At 38.2% G+C, this 27766-nt stretch overlaps 1 protein-coding gene across 9 annotated transcripts in view; it reads left to right on the top strand.

Moving 5' to 3' along the window:
* LOC122428730 (ABI family member 3 binding protein) overlaps positions 1-27766 on the top strand; it is a 281331-nt gene that overhangs the window by 103316 nt on the left and 150249 nt on the right. For all 9 annotated transcript variants that reach the window (XM_043448807.1, XM_043448809.1, XM_043448805.1 and 6 more), the window contains exons 3-6: positions 2504-2572; positions 5616-5748; positions 20016-20197; positions 20726-20781. In XM_043448807.1, coding sequence (XP_043304742.1) covers positions 2504-2572; positions 5616-5748; positions 20016-20197; positions 20726-20781 — 440 coding nt within the window. The remainder of the gene's footprint in view (positions 1-2503; positions 2573-5615; positions 5749-20015; positions 20198-20725; positions 20782-27766) is intronic.

Below are 27766 nucleotides of genomic sequence, written 5' to 3'. Positions count from 1 at the left end.
CCTTCTTTCTGCACTTGAAGCAAGTTCTGGTTCAGATGGACAGTGTAGCCTCACAAGGATGTGAGTGTCCCTTCCACAGTCCCTTACTGAGTCGTAGATGTAATACGCTCACCTTATTTGGCCTTTGACTTTCAATGAACTCCCACATGTCATGGGCCCTTTGGAATGCTAATGGTCACCTAGAATGCTCTATGTGGATAGAAAGAAGTGCAGACAGGCATTATTGTTTCTGTCGTCCCTGCTCATGCTCCATTATCCCATTGGACAACTTACAAAAGATGAATTCAAAGATAAAAGTACTAAGGATTTTAAGAGGGTGAAAGCAGGATATTAAACCAAGCATGGGACCCTTCTGAGCTTGGTTCCCTATGTGACTGTACATGTTGCCCATGAGGCTGACCCAGCCCCAGTGACCTCATCTACAAACTGGGATGAGAATGGTACTTGTTCAGTTAGCATTGCCAATTAGCATGGCAATGCTAATAGTTAGCATGATTACAAATGAGGAGTGATTAAGTTATGAATATGACAGCACATAGAAAGTACTCAATACTCAGTAGTTTCTTAATACTCATATTGTGCACCATGGACCATAGCCCGCCAGGCTCTTCTGTTCATGGGTTTCTCCAGGCAAGAATACTGGAGTAGGTTGCCATGCCCTCCTCCAGGGGATCTTCCTGACCCAGGGATCAAACCCCCATCTCTTATGTCTCCTGCATTGGCAGGTGGGTTCTTTACCACTAGTGGGCCTGGGAAGACCACTTACATTGTTGTATGTCACAAATAAAAATTAGGAAATGGTTATTACATTCCTACTAGAAACCTTGACTTAGGTTGAGCTTTCTTTATATAAGTTCCACTAAGCAAGCTATTCTTTGAAACACATGAGACTCTGAAACCCTGCTTCATCTGTGAATGCTCGTTTATCTGTGTTGCAGTCTTTAGGCACCAATGTGATCAATGAGCAAAACTCTGAGGTCAGTTCAAGAGGTTATCTGGTTAACCTATTTGCAGTGGTAATTACCGCAGCAGGTTATAGCAAATGGAGCCGTGTGAGGTGTCCAGGAAAAAGACAAAGGCTTGAGTTATTGAACGTGATTGAATGCCAGGTTGTCTCTGGCTGAAAATGAGGTCAGCCCTGTAAAGCCTTGGGCAGAGAAGGCCTCTGTTCCAAACACATGGAGAGGAGATATTTGAATGAAAACAAACCAAGATGTGAGCTCTGTCTGAGCAAGCAGGAGTGAACTGTGATTGACGATAGCATCCAGATGAAGTTCAGTGTAGAATGAGTTCCAGGATCCAAAGTTACTGAAGAACTATTGTAGATAATACCCATCAATCAATCAATTAATCCAATAGAGCTGCTTATAAAATGCTATTTTTTCAATGCCTGAAGTGTATTTGGCTTATGTATACACTGGATAAACCAACCATTCATCTTGGAAACATTAATTTAAAAAATTATTTGATAAATTTTCAGCCCTTGATTGAGTTAGCACTTATTTATTGTCTAAATATCATTTTACCTCAAACCTAAATTTTTAAATTTTTTTTACTGTCCACATTTTTCAGTGTTTAAAAAAAAATTGTTCAAATGCAGTTGATTCACAGTTGTGTTTAATTTCTGCTGTATAGCAAAGTGACCTACATATACATATATATTCATATATATTCTTTTTCAGTTATACATGTATATTCTTTTTCATATTCTTTTCCATTATGGTTTATCATAGGATATTGAATATAGTTCCCTGTACTATCTGGTAGGACCCTTTTGTTACTGTTCAATACGTTTCAACAAATACACCCGTGTAACCTAAACTTATCAAGATACCAGCCCACAAATTTCCTGCAACAAAACCTAAATATTTTAAAGAGATTCTCTATTTTCCATCAATATATTTATGTGGAAATTGCACCAACTTAAATTGTGACTTTGTTTTAAAATTTTTCATGAAAATGATTGGATGTGATAACAGGTTGAAAAATTATGCAAACAGGATAAAAAAAATAGGATATTATGGAGAATATTCAGATACCCAGGAAATGAGCAGTTTCAGATCCTTCAACAGTTGAGACTCATGTGTCCTGTGCAAGTATGATTTTCCTTCTCTGATTTTGAAGCACCATTCTGATCCTCTGTAAGGAGTAGGATTACAGATGAGACATGATCTGATTAAAAATATATATATATCTTTACAGAGAAAAGGACTATCAAAAATGTGCAATGAAATCTGTGTCCCTAGCATGATTCTTTTAAGACTTCTCCCCCGTTCCTGTCCATGAGGTTTTGAAAATCTGGATTTAATTTTCACTTTAAAAACTTAATGGCCTGAACTATCACAGGAAGTATGAACTTTCCGAATGCCTGAGCGCTCTCACCCGCCGGTTCTGTGGTTACAGTGACTAAGACTGGGGAACATTGAGTCAGGAATGGGTGTGCTGTCATGAAGGCTGCTTGTTCACAAAGAATCTTACTGATAAATAATGTTACCATTTCCAGATGCTGAGCCTAAATATCTGATCGTCGTACGGCCCGCTCCTCCCCCCAGTCAAAAGAAGTCATGCTCAGGTATTTTTGTTGATTCATTATTATTGTTAACTTTAAACCATGCCTTTTCATCTCTTTTCCACTCATGGAGACCACGCGCCTTGGGGATGCCTCAGGAAGGTAGGTTAGAAGATGTACGATGCCCAGCAGTCTGCTGAAAACAGAAAACCCTGCTTGGGAAGTAGTGTAGCCTGGTTGGGAGAGGCTCCTTGGGTCTTATCCGCCCCACCACATACAAACAGCAGGGGGTTGAGGCAAATTCTTGAACCTCTCTACGCCTTTGTCCTGCTGCATGGTAGGATCTGGGCGAGGATGAGATGAGTTCACGGCTACAGAGGACAGACTTGGCCCAGAGGAAGCGCTTATTTAGAATTTAGCTTCTGTTGGCTCCCTCTCTGTTGCAATGTGTGAACTAAAGCCTGCTCTTGTGTCTTTCAGATTTTTAGGCCAAAATGTGAAATCTAAACTTTTGAAGGAAACTTGACATTTCAAAAGCATAACTCATTTACATGTGTGTTAAATGAGTTGGGACTTGGATTTTATTTATGCCTCCAAACCACTTGTATTTAGTCAGACACAGAAAACAAGATTTCTTTCATAAAACAGCAGTGTGACACCCATCTTCCCAGGGCTAGGGAGATGTAAAACAGGCAACTAGATACCATGTGTATAAAAAAGCAGAAATATTTCTATATGACTAAGGAAGATGTCCCAATTTCACTGCTAAAATTTCTTCTCAGATCAAATAAGCAAGCCCTTGCTATTAGGAAGGACTAACAAAGCTGTGAATATGCTTTTAATATCTTAGGTCACATCTTCCTAGTCTATAGATAGAGTTGATCATGGTGCTTTTCTTTTTCATGTTCTAATGTGAACTGTTCTCAAAATAATTATTCCCTAATCATATTTGCCTTTTACGGTACACGGGATGCCACACAGAAAGAAGGATCTTTCTCAAAGGGATAAGACGTGTTGGGGGAAGGTGCAGATACTGAGCAAGTGGGCCCTTGGCAGCTATGTATTCTGTATCCTCAGTGGATCAGCCAAGCCTGGTCACCAAAAACCGGTTGCTGCAATCCTCTCCCCTTGAAGCTTCTGTTGGTTTCTTCTTCTTCTTCTTTTTTTTTTTTTTAAGAGAAGCAATAAATGGTTAATTATTTTGAGAACTACAGACCCTTTTACTTGACCTCTTATAATATCCCAAAGCACAAAGGAGATTTCAATCAGTACTTAAAACTTACTAGTGATCATTGTCCAAGAAGCTTTCCATACACTTGCAAAGAAAAGTATTCCAGTATTTGAAGACTCTATTTCAAAATATTTAACAAAAAGTCGGGAAGCATGAGTGTGGTTCTATGGGATTCTGGCTTCATATTCACTGAACGTTTTCTGAATATGGTCATAAAACAAATATGCAAAAATGAGTAAGAAAAGTCAAGAGAGTGATTATACCTTAATAGCAGTTTATAACTTCATTTGTGGGCTCTTTAGATTATTTTTCACTATGTGATGACCAACTCAGGAAATAGTTTCATCCTGATCAGGCTATAATACCCCACCTTTCCTTTCAGACAATGGATATAATTTTTGTTTTTGTAATCTGCATTGAAGAGTGATGTAATGAGTAATGGATTAGCTTCCATTCATTTTATATTTGTATCTGCCACATAATTTAAAAATGATTAAATAATTAAAATTGAAGATCTAAACAGTGAATTTAGTCATATAAACTTTAGACTCCTTGAGGAAAGGAAAATGTAGTTTTTCTAAACGGCATTCCCTTCCTACATTGTGAACTAAACTAGTGACGTAATAAAAAGAAAACTAGAAAACTAGATTACGATTCAGGAGACCTGGATTTGAGTCTTAACTGTGCTCTCATTGTGACCTTGGACAACCTTGAAATTACTCTAGGCCTTATTTTTCATCTATAAAATGAGACAATTATATTATATGAGTGAAAATCAACTCAGGGATAGAAAAGACAGCTTATCAGAATCACATTATCTCAGATTCTAACCTGCCCTCTTTGGGGGCCAGACCTGAACCCTTTGAATCATAGTTAGATAAGGTACTATTACAGGTAAACTGGAAAAATTTATAGAGAAGTATAATTGCATGTTTGCAACCAACTAAATAATAAACATCCTTGAAAATTATTTAAGATATCTTTAAAAAAATGCATCTATGTCACAGTGAAGAAACTGACCACCACTAGATCATGTATATTCTGGTCTCAGAGGGCTTTTCTGCCAGAATAACCATGAATACAACTCAAACCTAACAGAAGTAACAGGCACTCCTCCTTTTCACTGTCCTCCTGTTCCTAACATTTCAAATATTTTTGAAAAAGCAAATATATACCCCTCACATATACTTGAAAAGAATCTAGAGTGATTTATCAGAATCACACTTGGCATTGCCCAAATCCAATTAGTCTTGTCAGAATAACTGCTTCCTATATTATTCCTACTCTTCCAGCAATATTAAGAATGCGTGCACCTTTTCTGTTTCAATACTTACTGTAAAAGAAAAAGAGAGACAGGTCATTGAAATGCTCTGACAAGAGATTTTACACTTCCAAATAGTTAAAAAAAAAAAAAAAAGAATATAGCCTTCAACCTAGATGGTAAGTTTTCTTAGATGTTTCTAAGTGTGAAACTAATTCACAGTTTCAGGGAAAAAATAAGCATACATTTTATCTTGTCTGTAAAAGAAAAATAAGTGTATACATACCTATATGTGTATGTGTGTGTGTGTTTATTTCACTGATAATAGCCAAGACCTCCATGTTCATCCTTGGCCCACAAGAAAATAAAAACTAGGAATGGATATAGTTTATATGCATAGACACATACATGTAAATCTCAAAAGGGTATTTCATTTGATTCTTGCTTAAATTCATGGGCAAAGCATTATTAATATTTGTGCAGTATATAAAAAGAAAAGGAACTTAATGCTTTCACATTCTTCATCATCTTACTAAATTGTCTTTGTATATTTTACCCAAATCATGAAAATATGCTAAATGCTACAAGAATTAACCTGTCTGTTCCCTTTGTAGGTAAAAAACGATCTCGCAAACCTCTCCAGCTGGTGGTTGGCACTCTGTCGCCAAGCTCAGTCTTCCTGTCCTGGGGCTTCCTCATTAACCCTCACCATGATTGGACATTGCCAAGTCAGTGTCCCAATGACAGGTAATTCACCATTATGGAAAATTTTATTTTTCATCTGAAAATTGACACTTGCTCTCAACAGCGTCTGCACATGCTTTAGAAGGATGTGTAAGTATCAGGGGCATCAGTATCCGCAGATCAGCTATTTGCTGGAGAGTTTGTTCTAGGTTTGAGGAAAATGAAGACACACTCATCAGAGCCCCTACCCTTCAGGAATTACCATCTACCTGAATAGAAAACACATACACATATTTTTTTCTTTCCAAAGAAAAAAAACAGAAGGAAAAATAAGCCAAATAGTAAGTGGGGTTATCAGTAATAAGTGTAATAAAAACTCAGAGGATAAGGTTGAAAGCAATTAGGAGAGACTGTTAAAAGTTGCAACATTTGATCCTTGGTTTGAAAAAGATGGATCTTTGGTCTGTCAATTGATAAAGTGCTAAAAACACTAATTCTCTCACTTTGGTCCCTAAACCAAGTAGCATCAGCACCAGCATCATTTGGGAACTTATCAAAAATGGAAATTCTCAGATACCCAGACTTACTGAATCAGAAACTTCAAGGGTGGGGCAAGTAATTTGTGTTTTAACAAGCCCTCCAGTAGATTCTGGTCCCCACCTAAGTTTAGTGATCACTGGCTTAGAAAATTGGGGAGAGGGACACATGGAGAAATGCAGGTCAAGGAAAAGCACCTTTGGAAATGAAGCCACCATCTTCTTTGGTAGAACAAAATAAGAAAAACCCAAGTTTATTTTTAAATCACTGCCATTTATCCATTCAACACATAGAGTTGGCATTGTCTATGTATTGGGCACTGTACTAAATGCTGAACCATGATTCTAAATTGGGTATAAGGTGATATTTGCTTGTCATAAATATTCACTACAGTAGCTTCAAAATTCAAAATTTTGCATCTGACAATCAAAATTTTCAAGCTTCAACCAAAAGGAACATTTATTTGAAAAGGTATTTTAAATACTCAAAGTGACTTTAAGATTTTTAAAATTTGTTTCATCCCTTCTTTAAAATAAAAGACTTCATTATGAAAATATAATTTAAACCCAGTAAAATGCACAGATCTTACGTGTATAGTTTAGTCAGTTACAGAAAAAGTATGTAACCATGTACTGTACAATCCATTAAAAAATTTTCTTTCATCACCCTAGAAAGTATTAGAGAGTTGATCTGCTCTAAAATTCCATGTAAACAAAATCATAAGTTCTTCTCTTTCTGTGTATATCTTATTTATTCAGCATGTTTTTTGAGATTCATTCATGATATTGTAAGTTCATGAATAGTTCATTCCTTTTTTATTTCTGAGTATTATTCCATGATATGAGTATTTCAGAATTTTTTGATCCATTTTTCTTGCTGGTAGACACCTGAATTGTGTCTTGTTTTTGGTTATTTTGAAGATAAATTTTATAAACATTTTTGTATAAGATTCTTGTAGACATGCCTTTTAATTTATCTTAGATAAATATCTCTGGAGAAGGAAGTGGTAACCCACTCCAGTATGCTTGCCTGGAGAATCCCATGGACAGAGGAGGCTGGTGGGCTACAACCCAGGGGATCACAAAGAGTTGGACATGACTAAGTGGCTAACATTACACTACTAACACTAGATAAATACCTAAAAGTAGAATTGCTATGTCACAGGGAAGATGTTTTTTTTTGGCCTAATTTTCCGTTTAAATTCCCACAGGCAGTGTATGACAGTTCTGGTTGCTCCACATCCTCACCAGCATTTCATGTCATCAACATTTTTCAATTTAGGTATCCTAGTGTAGTTATATCTCATTATTATTTTAATATGTATTTTTCCCTTGTACTAAATATATTGAAAACTTTTTAATATACTTTTTGGCCAAATGTCTATTTTTTTGTATTGCTTTACTTCTTTTTATTTGTCTAAATTGGACAGAAAATAAAGAGTTTTAAAATGTTTAAGTTCTCAAAACTACCATTCATATGACTTTGATTAGGAAATCTAAACTAAGAAAGAAAGAAATTTTCTTTCACATGCCCATAGTTCTGAAGGAAGAAGTTCTTTGAAAAAAGCATGTAGAAGATAATGCCAGAGCTAACGTTTTTAAAAAATAATTTTGAACTGTTTCGAAGAATCTGAAATATTCCTTATTTTACCCACTGCTACACCCGAAACTTAACTTTATTTGGAAATGGACTCCTAAAAGAACTTACTTTCTTGAGGTAACTTTGGTTTCTAATGAGTTGGTACAGGGTGCTAATGCTGAGAAAACAAACATCTGTGGGTCAGTTTCTTTTTCCTTTTCCTTTTTTTAGTCTCTTGTTAAGAAAGAAGGAAAAAAAGAAGGGAGGGGAGGATTGGGCAAGAAGAAAGGAAGCAGGAAGCAAGATTTGATACTCTTGTAACAAAACATAGTTGATTTTAACGGTTACTCAACTTGCTTGATAAATCCATAAGGTTCAGTAAATTGCCAATTCCTAGAACAGGATTTGATATGATTTCCTCCCTGTCCTCAAGCCTCCCCGTCTTCAATTTCACTTGGTTCTCCTGACCCCTCCACAAAACAACTTATCTGATGATTTATTCTAATTGGCACATGTTGTCATGGTATGACAGCAAAAGTCGATAATAAATATGGAGAAGGCAGAGGAACAGATACCCGATGGAGCTAGAATTTTTATCCAAAGTAGTTGACTTGAAGGCCCCAAGCTATTCAGACCACGTGTGCACCTCACCCTCTCATTTCCTCATCCAGGCACCCTGGCTCTGGTCTTTTCATCAAATAGGTGGAGTCATGCCCGTCAAATCACAATATTTAAAATAAATATTTCTGCCTAGAATGAAGTTTCATAAAAGATTCAGTAATGACATGTCAAGATGTTTGCCAGCTTTCAAACCTGAGTGGGAGGATCGAAGTATCCTTGACAGAAATAGGAAATTGTTAGGACATGACTAAGAATTAAGAGCAAAGAATTAAATCTAATGACAAAAAGAAGCATTTGGAGTACTTGTGAATTTTATTTACCCATGCCTCCTTTCTCCCGAGTTAGAACAGTTGATAAAGACTTGACATTTTAAAGTCTTTGTAACTATTTGAGAAAAAATAATAGTCCTTATTTAAAAGCTCTGGAATTACAATACATATTATAAACACCCAAATAAATCCACCAGAACAACTCAGCTAGTGTAATTAGAAGCAGATTTGGAGAAATCCACCCTCATATGATTATGTAGATTTTTTTATTTTTTTTTTTTAGACTTTAGACTAATCCAGTAGGTTAAAATAAGCAATAATAGCTATAGGGAATGATTCCTTCTTGAAAATCAGATTAAGACAGGTCGTTTTCCTTCAAGAGTGTATTTTGACAAAGTCATTGGAACCTGAATTCCCTCAGCTTGCTATAGGAACATCAACTGGTGTCATTTTAATCCACTAACTCTAATATTTGGCATCATGTGTAAAGTTTCTGAGTTTTTAGAAACAATCATTTCACATTGATTTGTGTCACTTCATTTATCCTATGCAAGGGCAAATTGTTGGAAAAATTTTTTTATTATACTTTGATTTTTGACTTTACATATCAAAGCTCTATTATGGTGAGTTTCCAATGAGAAAATCCCTGTTTTTTTATTTGTTTTAAGTTTGGAAATATTAATGCAATGTCACTTTATTCTTGGTGTTATGTTTCCACTCCTATTCCCATAGGGTCCATGTAGGGCTCCCATATTTTTAGAGCCTTTTCTGAGTTCACATTCATTGGAGAGTAGATATGCTTAATTTACATGTTTTATTCTTAATGGGCTTTGAAAGGAAGAATGCACACATTTGTCCTTAATATATCTGAGGTCAAAAGAAAGCTTTCCAATTGGCCCAGATGAGAAGTTAAAACCACAATTAATTTCACCATGAATAGCATATTCTTTCCTTCCCATGTTTCCAGCTTGTTAAAGTGTTTAAGATTGCCTTAGTTCTCACTCCTTTGCCAATTTGTTAAAGCTTTATGATTTGTTTAGAAATCATTTTCACATTTTCTAATGCTTTCACGTTGTACTTTCTTGCTCTGAATGTAGAATGAGGGTCCTCCTTGTTGGCTGGTTCAGAGCTGACTCTTGCCTCTTTTTTCTTTATCCCAAGTTGTTAAGTGAATATTTTTGAGGTCTAAGAATTCTCACTTGATTGAGCCCTGTGCCTCATTGCCCGTTCATCTTGCCATGTAAATTTTAAGCTCAGTGAGGACTGGGACCATAGGTATCATAACTATCATTGTTTTCCCAGCACCCGAGCCAGCCTTGGGGGCATATTAGGCCTTCAGTAAATATATACTGAATGAATAAATAGTGAAATCTCAGCATTTTCACTTCTATGCCTTACTATTACTTCAAACATAAGACAAAATTGAATTCGTACTTTTCTCATGAAATATCAATTCCCTTGTCTTTATTTTCTGAAGTATCATCATTTTTTTTTACTCTCCCTAATATGATACTTCATAAATTTTAAAATTCTTCATTTCCTATAGGTATTGAGGCTCTGAGTTACACTGGTTTTGCCTTTGAGAAGTACCCACATTAGTATCTTTATCTTCTACTTTTCCATTTCTATTTCCATGTCAACAATTTCAGTCTAGGCACCTTACCCTGAATCCTGGAAATAGCATCTTGGCCACTGACTCTGACTCTTTTCATTTCCCAGTCCATCCTCGTTTCTGTAATACTGAAGAAAATTTAGGCAGTCTGCCATTGGCTCACTTTTTCTTCATCCTAGATTTAGCTTTACATCTCTTCTGTTCTTACCAAGGAGCATATTTCTGCCTTCAGACAGTGCTCATCATTCTGTTCCTTCCATATTCTTTGCTCTTCTGCATTTTCCTCTTCACTGACATTTGTGCCCTGCCTCTTGCTTACAAACATGCTCAAGATTTCCCTACCCCCAAACAACATATTTTCTGTTGACCCTGTTATAGCCTCCAGGCTACTTTTCATCCTCTCTTCCTAATTCCAGAATTTCTTAGATTAATGTGCTCTCATATTCTTGATTTCTTGACCACATTCACAGTTTTTATTCCTTTTCACTGGCTCCCACCCTCTTTCCATTCCACTGAAACTTCTCTAGGTGATCATCAGTGATCAATTAATTGCTAGATCCCAGATATTTTTATCAGTTCTTATTCTTTTAAATCTCTCTCTGGAATTTTTGGCCATCCTCCCATTATTGAACTCTTTCTTCCTTTGAAATTTTATTTAGATTTTACTCTTACTCCCTTTCTCTTCTCATTTGCTTACTTGTTATCCTGGTTCTCAAATACGGATTAGAGATCTATCCTTGGATATCTCTCCTATATATCCTCCTCATCTCAGCTGTAAGCCATGTCTTTAATTATCATGTCTATAGAGAACAGTGATACTCAGACTTTGATATACTTCCAAATCATGTGGTTCAGTTCAGTTTAGTCACTCAGTCGTGTCCAACTCTGCAACCCCATGGACGGCAGCACTCCAGGCTTCCCTGTCCCTTCCCTGTCACCAACTCCCAGAGCTTGCTCAAACTCAAGTCCATCGAGTAAGTGGTGCCATCCAACCATCTCATCCTCTGTTGTCCCCTTCTCCTCCCACCTTCAATCTTTCCCAGCATCAGGGTCTTTTCCAATGAGTTGGTTCTTCATATCAGGTGGCCAAAGTATTGGAGTTTCAGCTTCAGCATCAGTCCTTCCAATGAATATTCAGGACTGATCTCCTTTAGGATGGACTGGTTGGATCTCCTTGCAGTCCAAGGTACTCACAAGAGTCTTCTCCAACACCACAGTTCAAAAGCATCAATTCTTCGGTGCTCAACTTTCTTTATAGTCCAATTCTTGCATCCATACATGACTACTGGAAAAGCCATAGCTTTGACTAGATGACCTTTGTCGGCAAAGTTATATCTCTTGCTTTTTAATATGCTGTCTAGGTTGGTCATAGCTTTTCTTCCAAGGAGCAAGCATCTTTTAATTTCATGGCTGCAGTCACTATCTGCAGTGATTTTGGAGCCCCCCCAAAATAAAGTCTGTCATTGTTTCCATTGTTTTCCCACCTATTTGCCATGAACTCATGGGACCAGATGCCATGATCTTAGTCTTTTGAATACTGAGTTTTAAGCCAACTTTTTCACTCTCCTCTTTCACTTTCATAAAGAGGCTCTTCAGTTCTTCACTAAGAGTGGTTTCATCTTCATATCTGAAGTTATTGATATTTCTCCCGGCTATCTTGATTCTAGCTTGTGCTTTATCCAGTCCAGCATTTCCCATGAGGTACTCTGCATATAAATTATATAAGCAGGGTGACAATATACAGCATTGACATATTCAGTTATGTGGAAGATATTGTTAAAATGCAGGTTCTGATTCCATAGACCGGAGGAAGAGCCTGAGATTGTTCATTTTCAAAAGCTCCCAGGACTTTCTGATGGTGCTGTTCTACGAGGAATAGTAGGAGTGGTGTAAGGATGTAAATGACCTCCAATGCTGAACCTCTGATTTTGGCCCAGTTTTAAGAGTGTATTTTTCATTGTGCATTGAATACTTTCATTAGGATGACCAGGTAACAGTATTCAGCACCTCAACTCAAACTAAATTAATGTTGTCTATACCACTAAAAAAAAATCTCCTCTCCTATCACTTTAACTTCCCTCTTCTTAAGTTTGAAGATTGAGTTTTGAATTTTATTTGCACTTTCCTTGGTACCCATATCCTATAAGGAGTCTAGTCTCATCAATTGTTTTGTAGAAATATAACTTTGATCTGTTTCTTTTCCCCTGCTCCATTGTATTTCTTCCATGATTCACTCCTTTGTTATCTCATCTGCTGCTGCTAAGTAGCTCAGTCGTGTCCGACTCTTTGCGACCCCACGGACTGTAGCCCACCAAGCTCCTTTGTCCGTGGGATTCTCCTGCATTGGCAGGCAGATTCTTCACCACTAGCACCACCTAGGAAGCTGGATTATCTCATCTGAATTATAACAAATTGAGATTCTTCCTTCCAGTTTTTCTCTAATTCTTCCACTGCTGATAAATATAGCTTCCTTCATTACTGCTCAACTTTATTTTCCTGTCGAAGAATCTCCCCCAGGTTCCCACTATCTGGTTAAAGAAAAAAATCACAAAATTTCCCTAAGAATCTGTCTCAAGGAATCTGTGAGTCATTCTCCTGACATGAGGCTTAGATTTGGTCTTGTCCTTTCCATGGATCTGGGTAGGATGTCATGCTTTCAGTCTACCACTGGGATGAGATTTGCAATGTAACCATTTTTTAAGCTCAGGCTGCAGAGGGCCATACCCAATCACCTTCAGCTGCTCTGCTTTTCGTCCTGCCTCCTTTAGTTGTGTTCAGATGTGCATCTACCGCCCTCCCTGCTCTGTGAGCTCATATTTGAATTAATGCCTGGTGTCGTACTTGTCTCCTATCACACACACAACATAGAGTCACACTTTACAGAGGAAATCCTCAACAAATGTACAAACGAATAGGCAAGTGGAATGTCTAAAACTAGCTTTAAAAGTCATCTATCTAGCCAGTCCCTTCAGTCCTTGAACTTTTTCTGAAATCAGTAAAATGGGAGTAATAACAGTAATCTCTCATAGAGATGTCAGAATTAAATGAGATGACATATGTAAAATGTGTGGAGGGGGCCTGGGGAGGCACAGGCTGTGGGTCAGAGTCAGAGATGAAGGTCCTTGTCCACATAGTAGGGGGACTGTCCAGATATCAAGGGCGAGGACCTCAGAGAGAGGAGGCTACAGGCAGACCAAGGTGGGGGGCAGTGGGGGGTACAGAAACACAACTTTTAGAAAGATGCTCTCCGTTGGGCCATACCAAAACCTACCCTAAAAGGCATGGATAGAATCAGGTAAAAATTCTTGCATAGAGGTTGCAAAAAATGATACTGATACTGAATTTGCTGCTAATCTTCCTGTGTGTGCTTTTTTTGGATTACCTTGTATTATGGGATAATTGCCACTTCAGATAAACTGTTCCATTTCAGATAGCACTCAAATCACTAGAGATGTCTTTCTTTTGTTGAACTTACATCAGGTAGCAGTAAGTGATAAAGAGGTTTTGGAAATGGTTTCCAGTTTGAAAATTATTCCAAGAGTCCAGAGATAGTAAGGACCTGGCCTAGGCCTGTAAGTGCTATTCAGGAGTAGAGACAAGGTAAGTGTGAGAGGTATCACGCAGGGAAACACAGCTGGACTTGAAAACAGAGTGGACACAGGGGAGAAGGAGCGTGAAGACAACAGGAATAGGAGCACATTTGAGAATGATGAGGAGATTTTAAGGTAGTTGTGAAACTCACAGATGATTGAATCATTGGATTTGATCATGAGGTTTTACTACACTCACAGGTCAGACACAAGATTGCAAAGAGATTTGGGCATTATGAGCAGTAAGAAAACAGGAAAAAAAAATAGATTACTTTGGAGAAATTTGTGTTAAAAGGTAATGACAGGAAAAAGAAGTAAATATTACTTTTAGTCTAGCTTTGATATAATGGAAAATAGTTGAACAACTTTTTGACTCAGAGAAAGTCTCGAAGAATCAGGAGAAAGGATGCAGAGTGGACGGAATAATAAAATGGAATAAAATTACCAAGACAGTTATTTTTAGAAGGGAGAACCCTAAAATTGGAGAGGGATAAATAGAAAGTGAAGGAGGAGAGAGAGATTTTGAGAGAAAGAGGGAGAGGGCAGATTTTATATCAGCAGTCACAGTCTAAGACTGGCAGTAAGGATGTTGACAATGGGGCATCAATAGTGTCCTTTGGTGTGAAGAGAGCAAAAAAAAAAAAAAAAAAAGTGATGTGTGGAATAGATGATGTAGGAAATATAGTGATTAATCACATAGAGATAAAAGAATTGCTAAAAAAAAAAAAAAAGTATAGCAAGTCCCCAAATGACCAACCATGTGCATCAATCCAGGCTAGTTTGTAAAAGGACTAGACTTATTCTGACGTTATTCAGTTTCTTCACTTAGTAGAACTCAATGCCAGTTACATCGTAAACTTTATTTATGATATTTCTACCTCTGGGGTTTCTAGCCTGAGTTCTGCCTCTGAATTTCATTGGAATAGAATGTCTTATTTGTAGCTAGAATAAAATTTTAGAAACAGAAAGGATTCAGTGATTGTCTAATCCAACCCCCATTCTTCAAAGTAGAAAATTGACGGGTAAGTGGGCAAAGAGACTCTCCTGAGGGCATGCTACTATCTTGCAGATGAAAGAGATCCAAGCCAAGCCACTATCTGCCTTCTCCATTACACTTGAAGGAATTATGGTATTTTTTAAGTTATAATAATGACTATTGTCAGTTTTGGTTTCTTGGAGAAAGCCAAGCACAGAATATTTCCAGCTGAATCAAACACCGCCCTCAACAGTTCCTAACCACTTAATTGGGATGTGAGATGTCCTTGTTTCTAATGTCTAGTTGCTGGTCAGGCTTTCCAGAGGTCTGCTCTGATGACATTCACTGACTGCTACCTCTGTCTTTAATAGACTTGCTGCCTCTCCAAGCACTTGTGCCCAAATTTGATTAACCACAGAAAAAAAGTGCAGTCAATGTTTGATCCTGGATATCCTCAGACAATAATGGAAGTCTCTGATTATATGGAAGCCTTAAGTAATGCTAAAAGAACTTCTGATTCCTTTTAATTCTCTTCCATTCGGATTCTTTTTACCTTCTCTTTGCATCTCCTTTTGCAAGCCCCGCAGTAGAAAGATAGTCCAATGTCGTACACATGGTGTTAGTTTATGGTCAGGAAACAACCCTTTTCCTCGCTCTGCCACTCATTCTCAGGCTTTAGACACTTCCCAGCCCCTCTCTTTCTTCTCTAATAATTCTTGCTCTGCTAATTTCAGAATGTATTGTACAGAAACATGGAAATAAATTTAAAAATATCTGTAAGCCCTTTGCAAATGTACCACATAGACATTTCTTGAACTTGCCTTCCATTTGCATTGACTCTATGAGAATGCTGAGATCTGGTAAGTGAAGCAATATGCAATGATATATTACAAAATACAACTATAGATATAATGACTTAAATCAGTATTTTTTTGGTGATTGAGTCATTGGCCATTTAGAGCAACTATATTCTAATTATAGAATGACTCTATGAGTACCAAAGTATCCATTCTATTTGTTTTGTTACATCAATTTATTTCCCTTCCTCAGTTCTTGTCTCAATGTAACAAAGATTTGGAATGACAGACTGCAGCTCAAGCAGGCAGGATTTCTTAGCTCCTGTCTCATGGAAGCAGGGATTCGAAACAACAGACTGGTTACAGCTCAAGCAGACAAATAGTTTATTAAACAGCAGATAGTACACTCCCAAGACATGAGAGTGGGTTGACCCTGAAGGAGTGGCCGTGATCCTGCTTGGCTTCCCTTTTTTACTCCATCTTCTCCTCTTGGTTCTGCCCTGTGCAAAATGCAAATGGGCATACACTTAAGGCCAATCAGGGAAGGGGGCATGTCTGGGCACATGCAAGATGTGGCTGTCACATATTCATCTACATGAGAGTTTTGATTGGCAGTTGCAAGTTACATAACAACAGGATCTATTGCGCATGTCTTTCCCATAATTCAGTCTGTTATCATCAGATGTCTGTATGTATAGAATATTTATGAACACTTAATGGGCTCCTGGCTGCCTAAGGTTACTTCAGGACACAGCTGTGCATCAAGGGGGCATGTGCCAGAGTTGGAGAAGCCCCTGAGGTTAATTTGTATCCACTGTGCCTAGGGTCGGAGAAGACAATGTCACCCCACTCCAGTACTCTTGCCTGGAAAATCCCAGGGACGGAGGAGCCTGATGGGCTGCAGTCCATGGGGTCGCTAAGAGTCGGACACGACTGAGTGACTTCACTTTCACTTTTCACTTTCATGCATTGGAGAAGGAAATGGCAGCCCACTCCAGTGTTCTTGCCTGGAGAATCCCACGGACGGCAGGGGAGCATGGTGGGCTGCCGTCTATGGGGTCACACAGAGTCAAGGACATGACTGAAGCGACTTAGCAGCAGCAGCAGCGCCTAGGGTGCATCTGCAGGAGTTGGAAAAGTCCCTGTGGTTATTTTTGTAGCATATCTCAGCTCCCCTGGGTGTGTCTGGGGTGGGGTTTAGGGATCAGCTTGCATCCTTTTCTGCCAGGCCACCGCTGGTTGCTCATGCCTAACTTCCGGCTTCACAGTTCCATAACATATACGGAGTACCTACCCTGTGCTAGGTTGTGCAGTATATTTATCATAAGGCCTATATTTTGCTTTAAAATCAAGAAACTATGCTTTACCACTTTATAGCTAAGTAGCCTTGTTTATGATCTTTTAAAATGTACAACTTGCCTATATTATACACTTACCAATCAAGCCAGTATTGATGAGGGAACCTAACTGAAGCCAAGGAGAAGGCCTAGCTGCCTGCACTTTTATTTTTTCTACCAAACTTGGTACAAGAGAGATTAGAATGCTTTGTGATCAAAATAGAAAAAAATGTACAGGCTAGATTTTTTTTTTTTTTTACATAGTCTTAGAATATTTCTGCCTGATTTTATTCCTAGGAAGAGGATATAAAATCAAATTTACTGGGAACCCTGGACTCCCCAGATTATCTTTGGTAATTCTGTAAGCATTGCCCTCTGCCTCCACCAGATCATGCAAGCAGCTGAGAAATGTATCCAAACTCGAGATGCGAAGCTGTGGAGGCCCATCTGCTCTAATTTTAGTTTTCTCTGCACTTCTCTGGAGTCTTGTAATAGCCAAGGCAGGGGGAAAAAAGCAACAGAAATTCCATATGACATACTTGTCAACAAATATGTTTCATAACTTGCTGTTGATGGTTCAACTCACAGGACGCAGAGCACTAGTATGCTATAATGTTTGTTCCCAGTAGCAGTTAGCGTTTTGGCTGGAACTGCCTCCTCCTCTTGTTTTGTCTTCTTGACTTTGGAATGGGGTATGGAGTCCAGAGAGCTGCTTTTACTAGGGAGAAGCAAGCTAGTGAATGATTCCAAGCATTTCAGTAGTGTGTAACTAGTAAGAAAGCAAACTGGATGTATAGATACACCCCTTCTGTGTACTTAGAAAACTATAACCCCCTTGCTGACATCATGGGTGTGCAGCCCATGCAGTTACACAGGCTCTCCACTTAGAAAGACCATACTTGGTTTAATGCTCTGCTGTCACTGTCCTAAAACTCTTAATAATTCTTGAATAAGGGGCCCCATGTTTTCATTTTGCAACGAGCTCCACTATTTATGTAGACAGTCCTGGCCCTTATTTCTAGAGATTCTGGGTTTTTGTTTTTTTTCATATTAAGAACTTGTGTCTGGCACTTAGAGGGGATACAATAAACAATTTCAGCCTGGGTAAATAAGGGACTTTCGGGCTTTAAATAAAACAATTGACATAAATCTTAGTGCATTTAATTTTGTGGGACGAGGAGTCAGGGAAGATACTAAATTTTGGGGAGAAAATTGACAACGTGCATCATTTTGTAATTTTCTTTTTCGTAATCTGCTTATAGAACCTATTGGCATTGATACATGTAGCCCTTCTCATTGCTGTGTCTAAGAGCAATATACCCCCTGTCCTGATCTGTCCAGGCTCCCCACTTAGGGAGGCTCTTCAGAAAGAGCCAGAGGAGCTTTTCCTTCTTTTCTGTTTCCACCACTGTTGCTGGTAAACATCACTGGCTAGATGACACTGGTCTGGCAAATAGATGGGGAAACAGTGGCTGACTTTATTTTTGGGGGTTCCAAAATCACTGCAGATGGTGATTGCAGCCATGAAATTAAGACGCTTACTTCTTGGAAGGAAAGTTATGACCAACCTAGACAGCACATTAAAAAGCAGAGACATTACTTTGCCAACAAAAGTCCATCTAGTCGAGGCTATGGTTTTTCCGGTAGTCATGTATGGATGTGAGAGTTGGACTATAAAGAAAGCGGAGTGCAGAAGAATTGATGCTTTTGAATTGTGGTGTTGAAGAAGACGCTTGAGAGTCCCTTGGTCTACAAGGAGATCCAACCAGTCCATCCTAAAGGAAATCAGTCCTCAGTGTTCATTGGCAGGACTAATGTTGAAGCTGAAACTCCAACACTTTGGCCACCTGATGTTGAAGAGCTGACTCATTTGAAAAGACCCTGATGTTGGGAAAGATTGAAGGCAGGAGGAGAAGGGGACGACAGAGGATGAGATGGTTGGATGGCATCACCAACTTGATGGACATGGGTTTGGGTGGACTCTGGGAGTTGGTGATGGACAGGGAGGCCTGGCGTGCTGCGGTTCATGGGGTTGCAAAGAGTCAGACACGACTGAGCGACTGAACTGAAATAAAGTTAAGTGATCTTTCTGAAACATCATTTTCACATGTGATTAATGATTCCTACTACTTAAGATGTTTTTGTGACAATTAAATGTATTGCCTGGTGAGTCATTAAATGAGATAATATATGCAAAGCCTATTATGTGATAAAGATGAAAAAAAAAAAAACAGTAGTGAGGACTATTATCACTTTGCCATACATGTTTCTGAATATTATGAAGCCCAAAGCAAATATGTAACAGTGATCTTGAATTTGCATTGTTTGGTCTTTCTCACTGTGTTCTTCACTTGACTATTGGCATTTTTTTTTTTTACTAATGAGAAAATTGTCCCCCTGAAATGCAGTCCTGGATGCATTAGAGTCTGAGGTTCCTCTTTTACAAAATTGAACAATATTACCTTTAACAAAACTTCATGGAATTAAAAGGCTTAAACTCATACAGTTATAAAGCTATAATATTAAATATTTATAAAAATATGTCTGTATTCTTTTCTGTTCATTTCGAAACAGATGAATGTTTAGTGTTCTCAGACTTCCACTTTGCAAAACAGCAAATAATAGAACTGTGTGTGCAGTATGCTAAGTTGCTTCAGCCTTGTCCGACTCTGTGACCCCATGGACTGTAGCCTGTCAGGCTCCTCTGTCCATTTGATTCTTCAGGCAAGAATACTGGAGTGGGTTGCCATTTCCTTCTCCAAATAGAAATGAGAGAGCTGGAATTCTGTCAGACCATGATTGTGCTCCTTCCTGGTCCCTGAACTCACTATTAGAAATTAAAAGCTCAGGCATACATTGAGCAATTTTTTTTCATGTTCTTTGCAAATTAAAAATCTTAACAGAAGCCAATATTAAATCTTAAGAGTAGATGGGGGTCTGTGATATATTAAGAAACTTGAAATACATTCTGAATCTCCCTGTGGTTTTACAGCATATTTTGCTTATTTGACAGATACTATACAATTCGCTATAGAGAAAAGGATAAGGAAAAGAAATGGATTTTTCAACTCTGTCCAGCCACTGAAACAATCGTGGAAAATCTAAAGCCTGACACAGTTTATGAATTCGGAGTGAAAGACAATGTAGAAGGTGGAATTTGGAGTAAGATTTTTAATCACAAGACTATTGTCGGAAGTAAGTACTAGAACTTTTCAGTGAGCTTTCTGTACTATTTTTTTTCCAATTATAAATTTTTATTTTATTAGTTGTGTAATATGAGCTAATTCTCACTTTCTGTATTTATGAAAATATAAAAGTAAACAATTTGAGCATTAATGATTCAGTATCTTCTATAGTGAGTGTTTCTTTGAAAAATGATTAACATTTGACAGTAACAAACCATTCAAAATTTATTTGGCCATTGGTCTTGTTTTAAATCAATCTCTGAACAATAACTGAGCCAAAAAACAATACTGTGTGTGAATATTCAGTGAAACAGCTGGACCAGTGGAAATGAACATGCAAAGACTTTATGGGGCCTGAGGCTTGTTTCCTATCGTCCTTTGTTTCAAACATCATTAGGATCAGTGTTGAAATGATAGCAAATAAAATAATATGCCCAAGTTACAGCAGTAGTTGTAGTTGTCTTCATAATGACTAGTAAGAATTGATTTAGGATAAAGAAGAATGAAATGAATGTCATTTTCTTTTTGTTTTTGTCAGGTAAAAGCAAAGTAAATGGGAAAATCCAAAGTACCTATGACCAAGTCCACTCTGTGGTATGTACCACGTTATTTTCCAAGAACGGTCTTTAAAAAATGTCTGTATTACACTTTTATTTAAATAGGGAAGTGGTCCTTTTATGAGGTACTGAAACTGGATTACCTGCCTAGCTATTGAGTATTGGTATGTGACATTTTAGGAATTAGTTTCTTTCTCAGAAAATGGAGGTAGAAGCTTGAGACCAAATTATCTCTAATTTGTTTAAAGCTCTAAAATTCTGATATTCAACATAGTTAACCTAGTATTTCAGTATTCCATTTATTTTGAGATTATTCTTATTATCTTCTGTCCCATGGGTTGTTTTCCACCATAAGATGTTTCAAGAGTGAATTAGTAGATGCTCTCGTTACCCTGCAATTGTTCAAATCTTTCCTCTATTTTCCAACATTTCCTACTTAAAAGTTCAGTTCAGTTCAGTCGCTCAGTTGTGTCCAACTCTTTGCAACCCCATGAACCGCAGCACACCAGCCCTCCCTGTCCATCACCAACTCCCAGAGTCCACCCAAACCCATGTCCATCGAGTCAGTGATGCCATCCAACCATCTCATCCTCTGTTGTCCCCTTCTCCTCCTGCCTTCAATCTTTCCCAGCATCAGGGTCTTTTCAAATGAGTCAGCTCTTCACATCAGGTGGCCAAGTATTGGAGTTTCAGCTTCAACATCAGTCCTTCCAATGAACACCACACACTGATCTCTTTAGGAAGTACTGGTTGGATCTCCTTGCAGTCCAAGGACTCTCAAGAGTCTTCTCCAACACCACAGTTCAAAAGCATCAATTCTTGGCGCTCAGTTTTCTTTATAGTCAACTCTCACATCCATACATGACTACTGGAAAAACCATAGCCTTGACTAGATGGACCTATTGTTGGCAAAGTAATGTCTCTACTTTTTAATATGCTGTCTAGGTTGGTCATAACTTTCCTTCCAAGGAGTAAGCGTCTTTTAATTCATGACTGCAATCACCATCTGCAGTGATTTTGGGAGCCCAGAAAAATAAAGTCAGCCACTGTTTCCACTGTTTCCCCATCTATTTGCCATGAAGTGATGGGACCAGATGCCATGATCTTAGTTTTCTGAATGTTGAGCTTTAAGCCAACTTTTTCACTCTCCTCTTTCACTTTCATCAAGAGGCTCTTGAGTTCTTCTTCACTTTCTGCCATAAAGGTGGTGTCATCTGCATATCTGAGGTTATTGATATTTCTCCCGGCAATCTTGATTCCAGCTTGTGGTTCCTCCAGCCCAGCGTTTTTCATGATGTACTCTGCATATAAGTTAAATAAGCAGGGTGACAATATACAGCCTTGACATACTCCTTTTCCTATTTGGAACCAGTCTGTTGTTCCATGTCCAGTTCTAACTGTTGCTTCCTGACCTGCATACAGCTTTCTCAGGAGGCAGGTCAGGTCAATCCTTTTCAAAATGAAGCAGCAGCTGGTTTGTTTTCTAACATGCCCAGCCTCTGTTCAGTGCAGTTGGTGTGTGTCTATTTCATGTGCCTGCCATTTTCTCATCTAGAATCCTGTTCACACTTCTGATTTCTTCCTTAAAGTAGATATGTAGATACTTAGCCCAGGAATTAGTTGTTTAGATTTTTAACAATTTTTAAACTTTCTAATATGTCTGGTCAACTTTTTTTTTTTTTTTTTTACCAATTTTCAATCTTGCTGGCAATGGATCAGAGTTATCTTGATATAGTACCCTGATTCTCAACATTATGTATCTCCATCACTAAATTTTTGGCTAGTGTAATAATGTAAAATGGTTTGTAAACCTTATTTCTGATTGCTGATGAAGCAGTACTTAGTTCACTCATTTATTAGTCATTTGTATTTTCCATTTTATGACCTTTAGTTTCAGTTCTTTGTTTATTGGGCATCTTGTGGGTTTTTTATTGAATCGTTTAAAGACACTAAAGAACAAAGATTCTTTGTGATATCATCTAGAAACATTATTGTCACATTTGTTATCAATTTTGTTTATGGGAATTTGTGAAATAGCCAAGTCTTAATTTGCTTAATGAAGTTATTTGTCTTTCCATTGTCATATCTTCAATTGCCTAATATTTTAGTAAGCTCTTCCTTATCCAGAGATCAGATAAATAATTCTCTCTTTTTTTTTTTTAGTTTTAGTGGTTTGATTTTGTAATAATTTAAACTATGTGGGTTTTATCTTGCTATCTTATATGCAGTAAGGTCCTGCATATTTGAGGGTATGTACTTTTCCCAAATACTTAAGTAATCAGCTTAGTACCAAGTATTGAATTCTGCCATTCAAGGGACCATTGTTAATGTTCCTTCCCTGGTGGCTCAATGGTAAAAAATCCACCTGCAGTGCAGGAGACCTGGGTTCGATCCCTGGCTTGGGAAGATCCCCTGGAGAAGGGAATGGCAACCCACTCCAGTATTCTTGCCTGGGAAATCCCGGGGATAGAGGAGCCTGGTGGGCTACAGTCCATGGGGTCACAAAGAGTTGGATAAGACTGAGCGACTAACTCTTTCACTTCACTCCAAGGTCCCTTTGGCTTTGGCTTTCAAATCCAGTCACGAGGAATAGAGCCTCTCTTCCATTCCCTTCTAGAACAATCCTCTCTGTTGTGAATGGTTTCCTAGGAAGCACATCTTATCTACCACCCTCTTGGATGTCGTACTTTAGCTTACATGTGACTCAGTGTTGTTTCTTTCATTTCTTCTTCACAGCAATCATATCCCAATAATTTATGTTTCTTTTGGCAGAATATTTCATTTAGGGTTAGTTACTCAGCAAGATTGGGAAAGATGATTGACATTTTATTCCCAAGAAATTTTATATCTTTTCCACATCATAAATAGCCATGACAAGAAGGTCCAGGAAGAAATTTCCTGCATCTATGACACAGAGCCAGATATTTGATCAATTCAAGCTGTGAGGCGGAGTACCCCCAACTCTAGCCAGCTTTAATGAGCTGTGGTTTGAAACTCTTGGGTATTTCCAAAGGAAAACCCAAACTAATTAAAAAGATATTTTAAGGATTCTCTGTGAGGCTTTCTTCATTGTTACAGTCTGGATAGGAGAAAAAATGTTTCACAAACTTCCCTCTGTGCCTTTGGGTAGCTCCAGAACATGGGAAAATTGTAAAAGAACCACTTGGGATAGCCTTTGACCATCTCGTATGACCACTTAGAATTGATTCTGAAAGTTTATTTGATACTTTATAGAGGTATATATTTTGGGGCTTCCCAGGTGGCACTGGTGTTGAAGAACCCGTCTGCCAGTGCAGAAGATGTAAGAGAGAAGGGTTCAGTCCCTGGGTCGGGAATATCCCCTGCAGGAGGGCATGACAAGCCACTCCATATTCTTGCCTAGAGAATCCCATGGACAGAGCAGCCTGGAGGGCTTCAGTCCATGGGGTTGCAGAAAGAAGGCAGTATTTCAAGAGAGATGAAATTAATTCCAGAGTTTTAAGACATGTTGAAAAATGTTTTTATTCATATATGCATGCTTACACCTAAAACTTAAGCACAGCAGAAACTTCTTCACACCTTCTGAAAAGAGATTGGTAATGGAAAAAACAGTGTGAACTTGAGGCTATCCATTTTAACAGATAAATGACATGCAGATTAAAATTTGAATATTAAATGCAGCCCCGTCTTAACTTCTGCCCTCCCAGCTGTGACATTTGGCTTGTAGGCTCTCAGTCCTCCAACCAGAGATGGAACCTGGGGCCACGCTGTGAAAGCACCATGCCCTAACTTCTGTACCACCAGGGAACTCCCAAACACAGCCCCACCTTAAACGTCTTGCTACATTATATACTGTAACTCCCGTATCTAAGCCTGTGATCTGCAGGCAACTCTCGGGACATTTGTGCCAGAGGACACTGAGCAGGGGTCTCTTCTCCTTGGTTAGTGCTTTTGTTACGCTGCTTGTTAATTACTTTCAATATCACCCCCGCCTCCATCTCTAGAAAAATGAGAGAAAAGATGTATGCATAAACAAAGCCCTGATTCTTCCTATGTAAGTTGCACCACTTGAGATCCATGTACAAAAAACAGATGATAATTGGGCTATTTTCTTCATATTGGGAAGCCAGAACCCTGTTTTTATCAAGGTTAAATCTAATGTCTACTATCTGTCTTTTTAAAAAAATTTTATTGGATTATTGTCAATTTACAAGGCTGTGCTGTTAATAGTTTTAGGTGTACTGCAAAGTGATTCAGTTATACATGTACACTCATTCATTCTTTTTCAGATTCTTTTCTCATGTAAGTTATTACAAAATATTGAATAGAGTTCCCCGTGCTATACAGTAGGACTTTGATTATCTACATTATATACAATAGTGTGTGTGTGTTAACCCCAAGCTCCTGATTTATCCCTCCCCCTCATGTTTCCTCTTTGGTAGCCGTAAGATTTTTTTTCCCATATCTATAAGACTGTTTTGTAAATAAGTTCATTAAGCTTTATTATATAAAAAATATAAAGGAATGATGGCTAACTTTAATATATTATTAAATAAGTTTTAAAAAACTTAGTCATCTGACTAGTTCACTAACCAAACAATGAATTTCTGAAGTATGTAGCATTTATTAACAGGTGTTTTAAAATTTAATTACTGAATTAATCCAAATCTCCTGAGAATCAAAATTCCCCTAAAATAGACATCTGTTTTCACCCTTCCATTTTTTTCCATCAGAGGTCCACCTGTCTTTTAAAATGGCCATGTCTGTCATTGACAAAAAGAGAAGTAGTATCAGTTCTTAAAGTGTAAGTTAGCAGATGAGTAAATAAGGAGAAAGACAGTCTGGTCTCTCCCCAAACACCCGAAGACCGTGTGCAGTGAATACATAGATGTCCTTTCATTCTTGGCAATCATTGAGCTAAGCAGAAACTTAAAAACTTTATATCTACACCACCAATATCACCAAAGGTGGATACCTGATTCCTCCCTGGCTGACCAGAAACACAGCAATTATCACAAGAAGGATGTTAGAGTCACCTTTAGTCAGCTGTTAGATTGAATCAGTATCTTTCGTAACTTTCATCAGGACATCCTAAAAATGAATTAAAACCAGGATATAACAGGCCCAAATTCTTCTCATGTGGTTTAGATCTTGAGTCATTGAAATTTTATTTTGAGCAACCCTCAGCCGCTCCCCGGGGCCTAATGAGAAAGTTACATCAACAGTGGGTGTGCTGATGTCCCAAAAATACCACATGGACAAACCTGTGAAGAGTAGCTTACAAAGAATAGCATCCTTGTGTTATCATTACTTTTCTTAAATTTAACTTTTTAAAAACAATATCGGGGGAAAGGCAGTGCAGTGCAGAGTGAATCTAAAGCCCCCCACAGTGTTTGGTTACTGCCGCTGTGGTCATTGCTAGATTTGAGTGGGTTTCCCTAGCCAGGACTGAAAAGGAAGCTGGGTGAACCATCAGGGACATTGCCTTTTACCACTTCAGCATCCTCTTCCCATTGAGTCTCACCAACTGGATACTCAGCTACAGTGTCCCCTGAAAAGTGGTAAAAGTGAATTTCCTTAGGGCTTTCCTGGTGTCTCAGATGGTAAAGAATCGGCCTGCAATGCAAGAGATCCAGGTTCATTCCTGGGTTGGGAAAAGCCCCTGGGGAAGGGAATGGCAACCCACTCCAGTCTTCTTGCCAGGAAAATTCAAGGAGCCTGGCAGGCTGCAGTCCATAGGGTTGCAAAGAGTTAGACGTGACTTGAGCACACACACATGTGAAGTGCAATAAGCCAGACAAATATCATCTGATATCACTTATATGTGAAATCTAAAAAAAATGATACAAATGAAATGATACACAAAACAGAATAGACCTACAGACAGAGAACACACATTTATGGTTACCAAAGGGGAGAAGGAGAGGGGAGAGAGAAATTAGAGAGAGTTTGCCATTAACATATATGTGCCACTATATAAAACAGATAACCAACAAGAACCTGTCTAGCACAGGGAAATATATTAATAATTCCTATTCCTCTAGCACAGGAAATATATTATATATAGTAATATATAATAATCAATAAAGGAAAAGAACCTGAAAAAGAGTATATATGTGTGTTTATATATATATTCTTATAATGTGAATCACTTTCCCGTACACTTGAAACTAATGCAGCAACACTGTAAAATTAACTACATTTCAATTAAAAAAAACCTTCTTACAGAGAGGGAGTTACTACTTGCTCATTAGTCTTGGTGCATCTTTGAATTGCTAATTAGACAAGAGAATAATTATAAGGTCTAAAAAGAATTGGATTCTGCAACCAAATGATTTCCTTATTCTCTGGCAGCACAGATATAGTCTTGTCATCATCTTAATAGAAGACTAGTCTGTACTCAGATAAGAACCCGAACAAAAACTGTGTTCCATTATGTCAAGAATGAAATATTTTCTATCTCTTTTTGTCAAAAACTTCCTTGAAATAAATCATCCACAGCAGAGGAAATACAAATTGGGATAATGCCATCGACACAGCAACACATAGGTGTTTCTGCGGTAATGTGATGTGTCTCTGGACACTTCACGCTCTGCAAAACATACACTAAAGGACAAGACACATGGGGCAAAAAGAGGACCAGACATTCAAAAATCTTTGGCACTGTAGGCACAACTCTATCAAAAGAAATTAGTAGCACCAGGAACGATACTGTGGCTCCCCTGGCAAACCTCTCCCATGGAACTGGAGTTTGCCACATCAAAGATTTAAATGCTCAGGAATGATAGAGACTATGGATGGCAACCCTTTCACTGAAGCAGGACAGGTGGAGGTAAGGTGGACACACCAAGACAGGGTCACGGGCCTGGGAAGAAGGATCCTGTGGGCAAGTGCACTTATTTAATTTTCTTATGAGAAAGCCAAGAGGTTCTCTGCCAGTATGACATCAAAGTTGAACTTTTTTTTTTTTTTTTCTTTCCTACTGATGGCTATACTTGTATTCCTGCTGTTCCTCCCCACTTGCTTGGGCAAAGTTGTGTATA

The sequence above is a fragment of the Cervus canadensis genome, chromosome 27 (assembly GCF_019320065.1).
Source record: "Cervus canadensis isolate Bull #8, Minnesota chromosome 27, ASM1932006v1, whole genome shotgun sequence".
Lineage (NCBI taxonomy): Eukaryota > Metazoa > Chordata > Mammalia > Artiodactyla > Cervidae > Cervus > Cervus canadensis.
The sequence above is the reverse complement of the archived record's forward strand: the minus strand, read 5'-3'. Positions and strand labels throughout refer to the sequence as shown.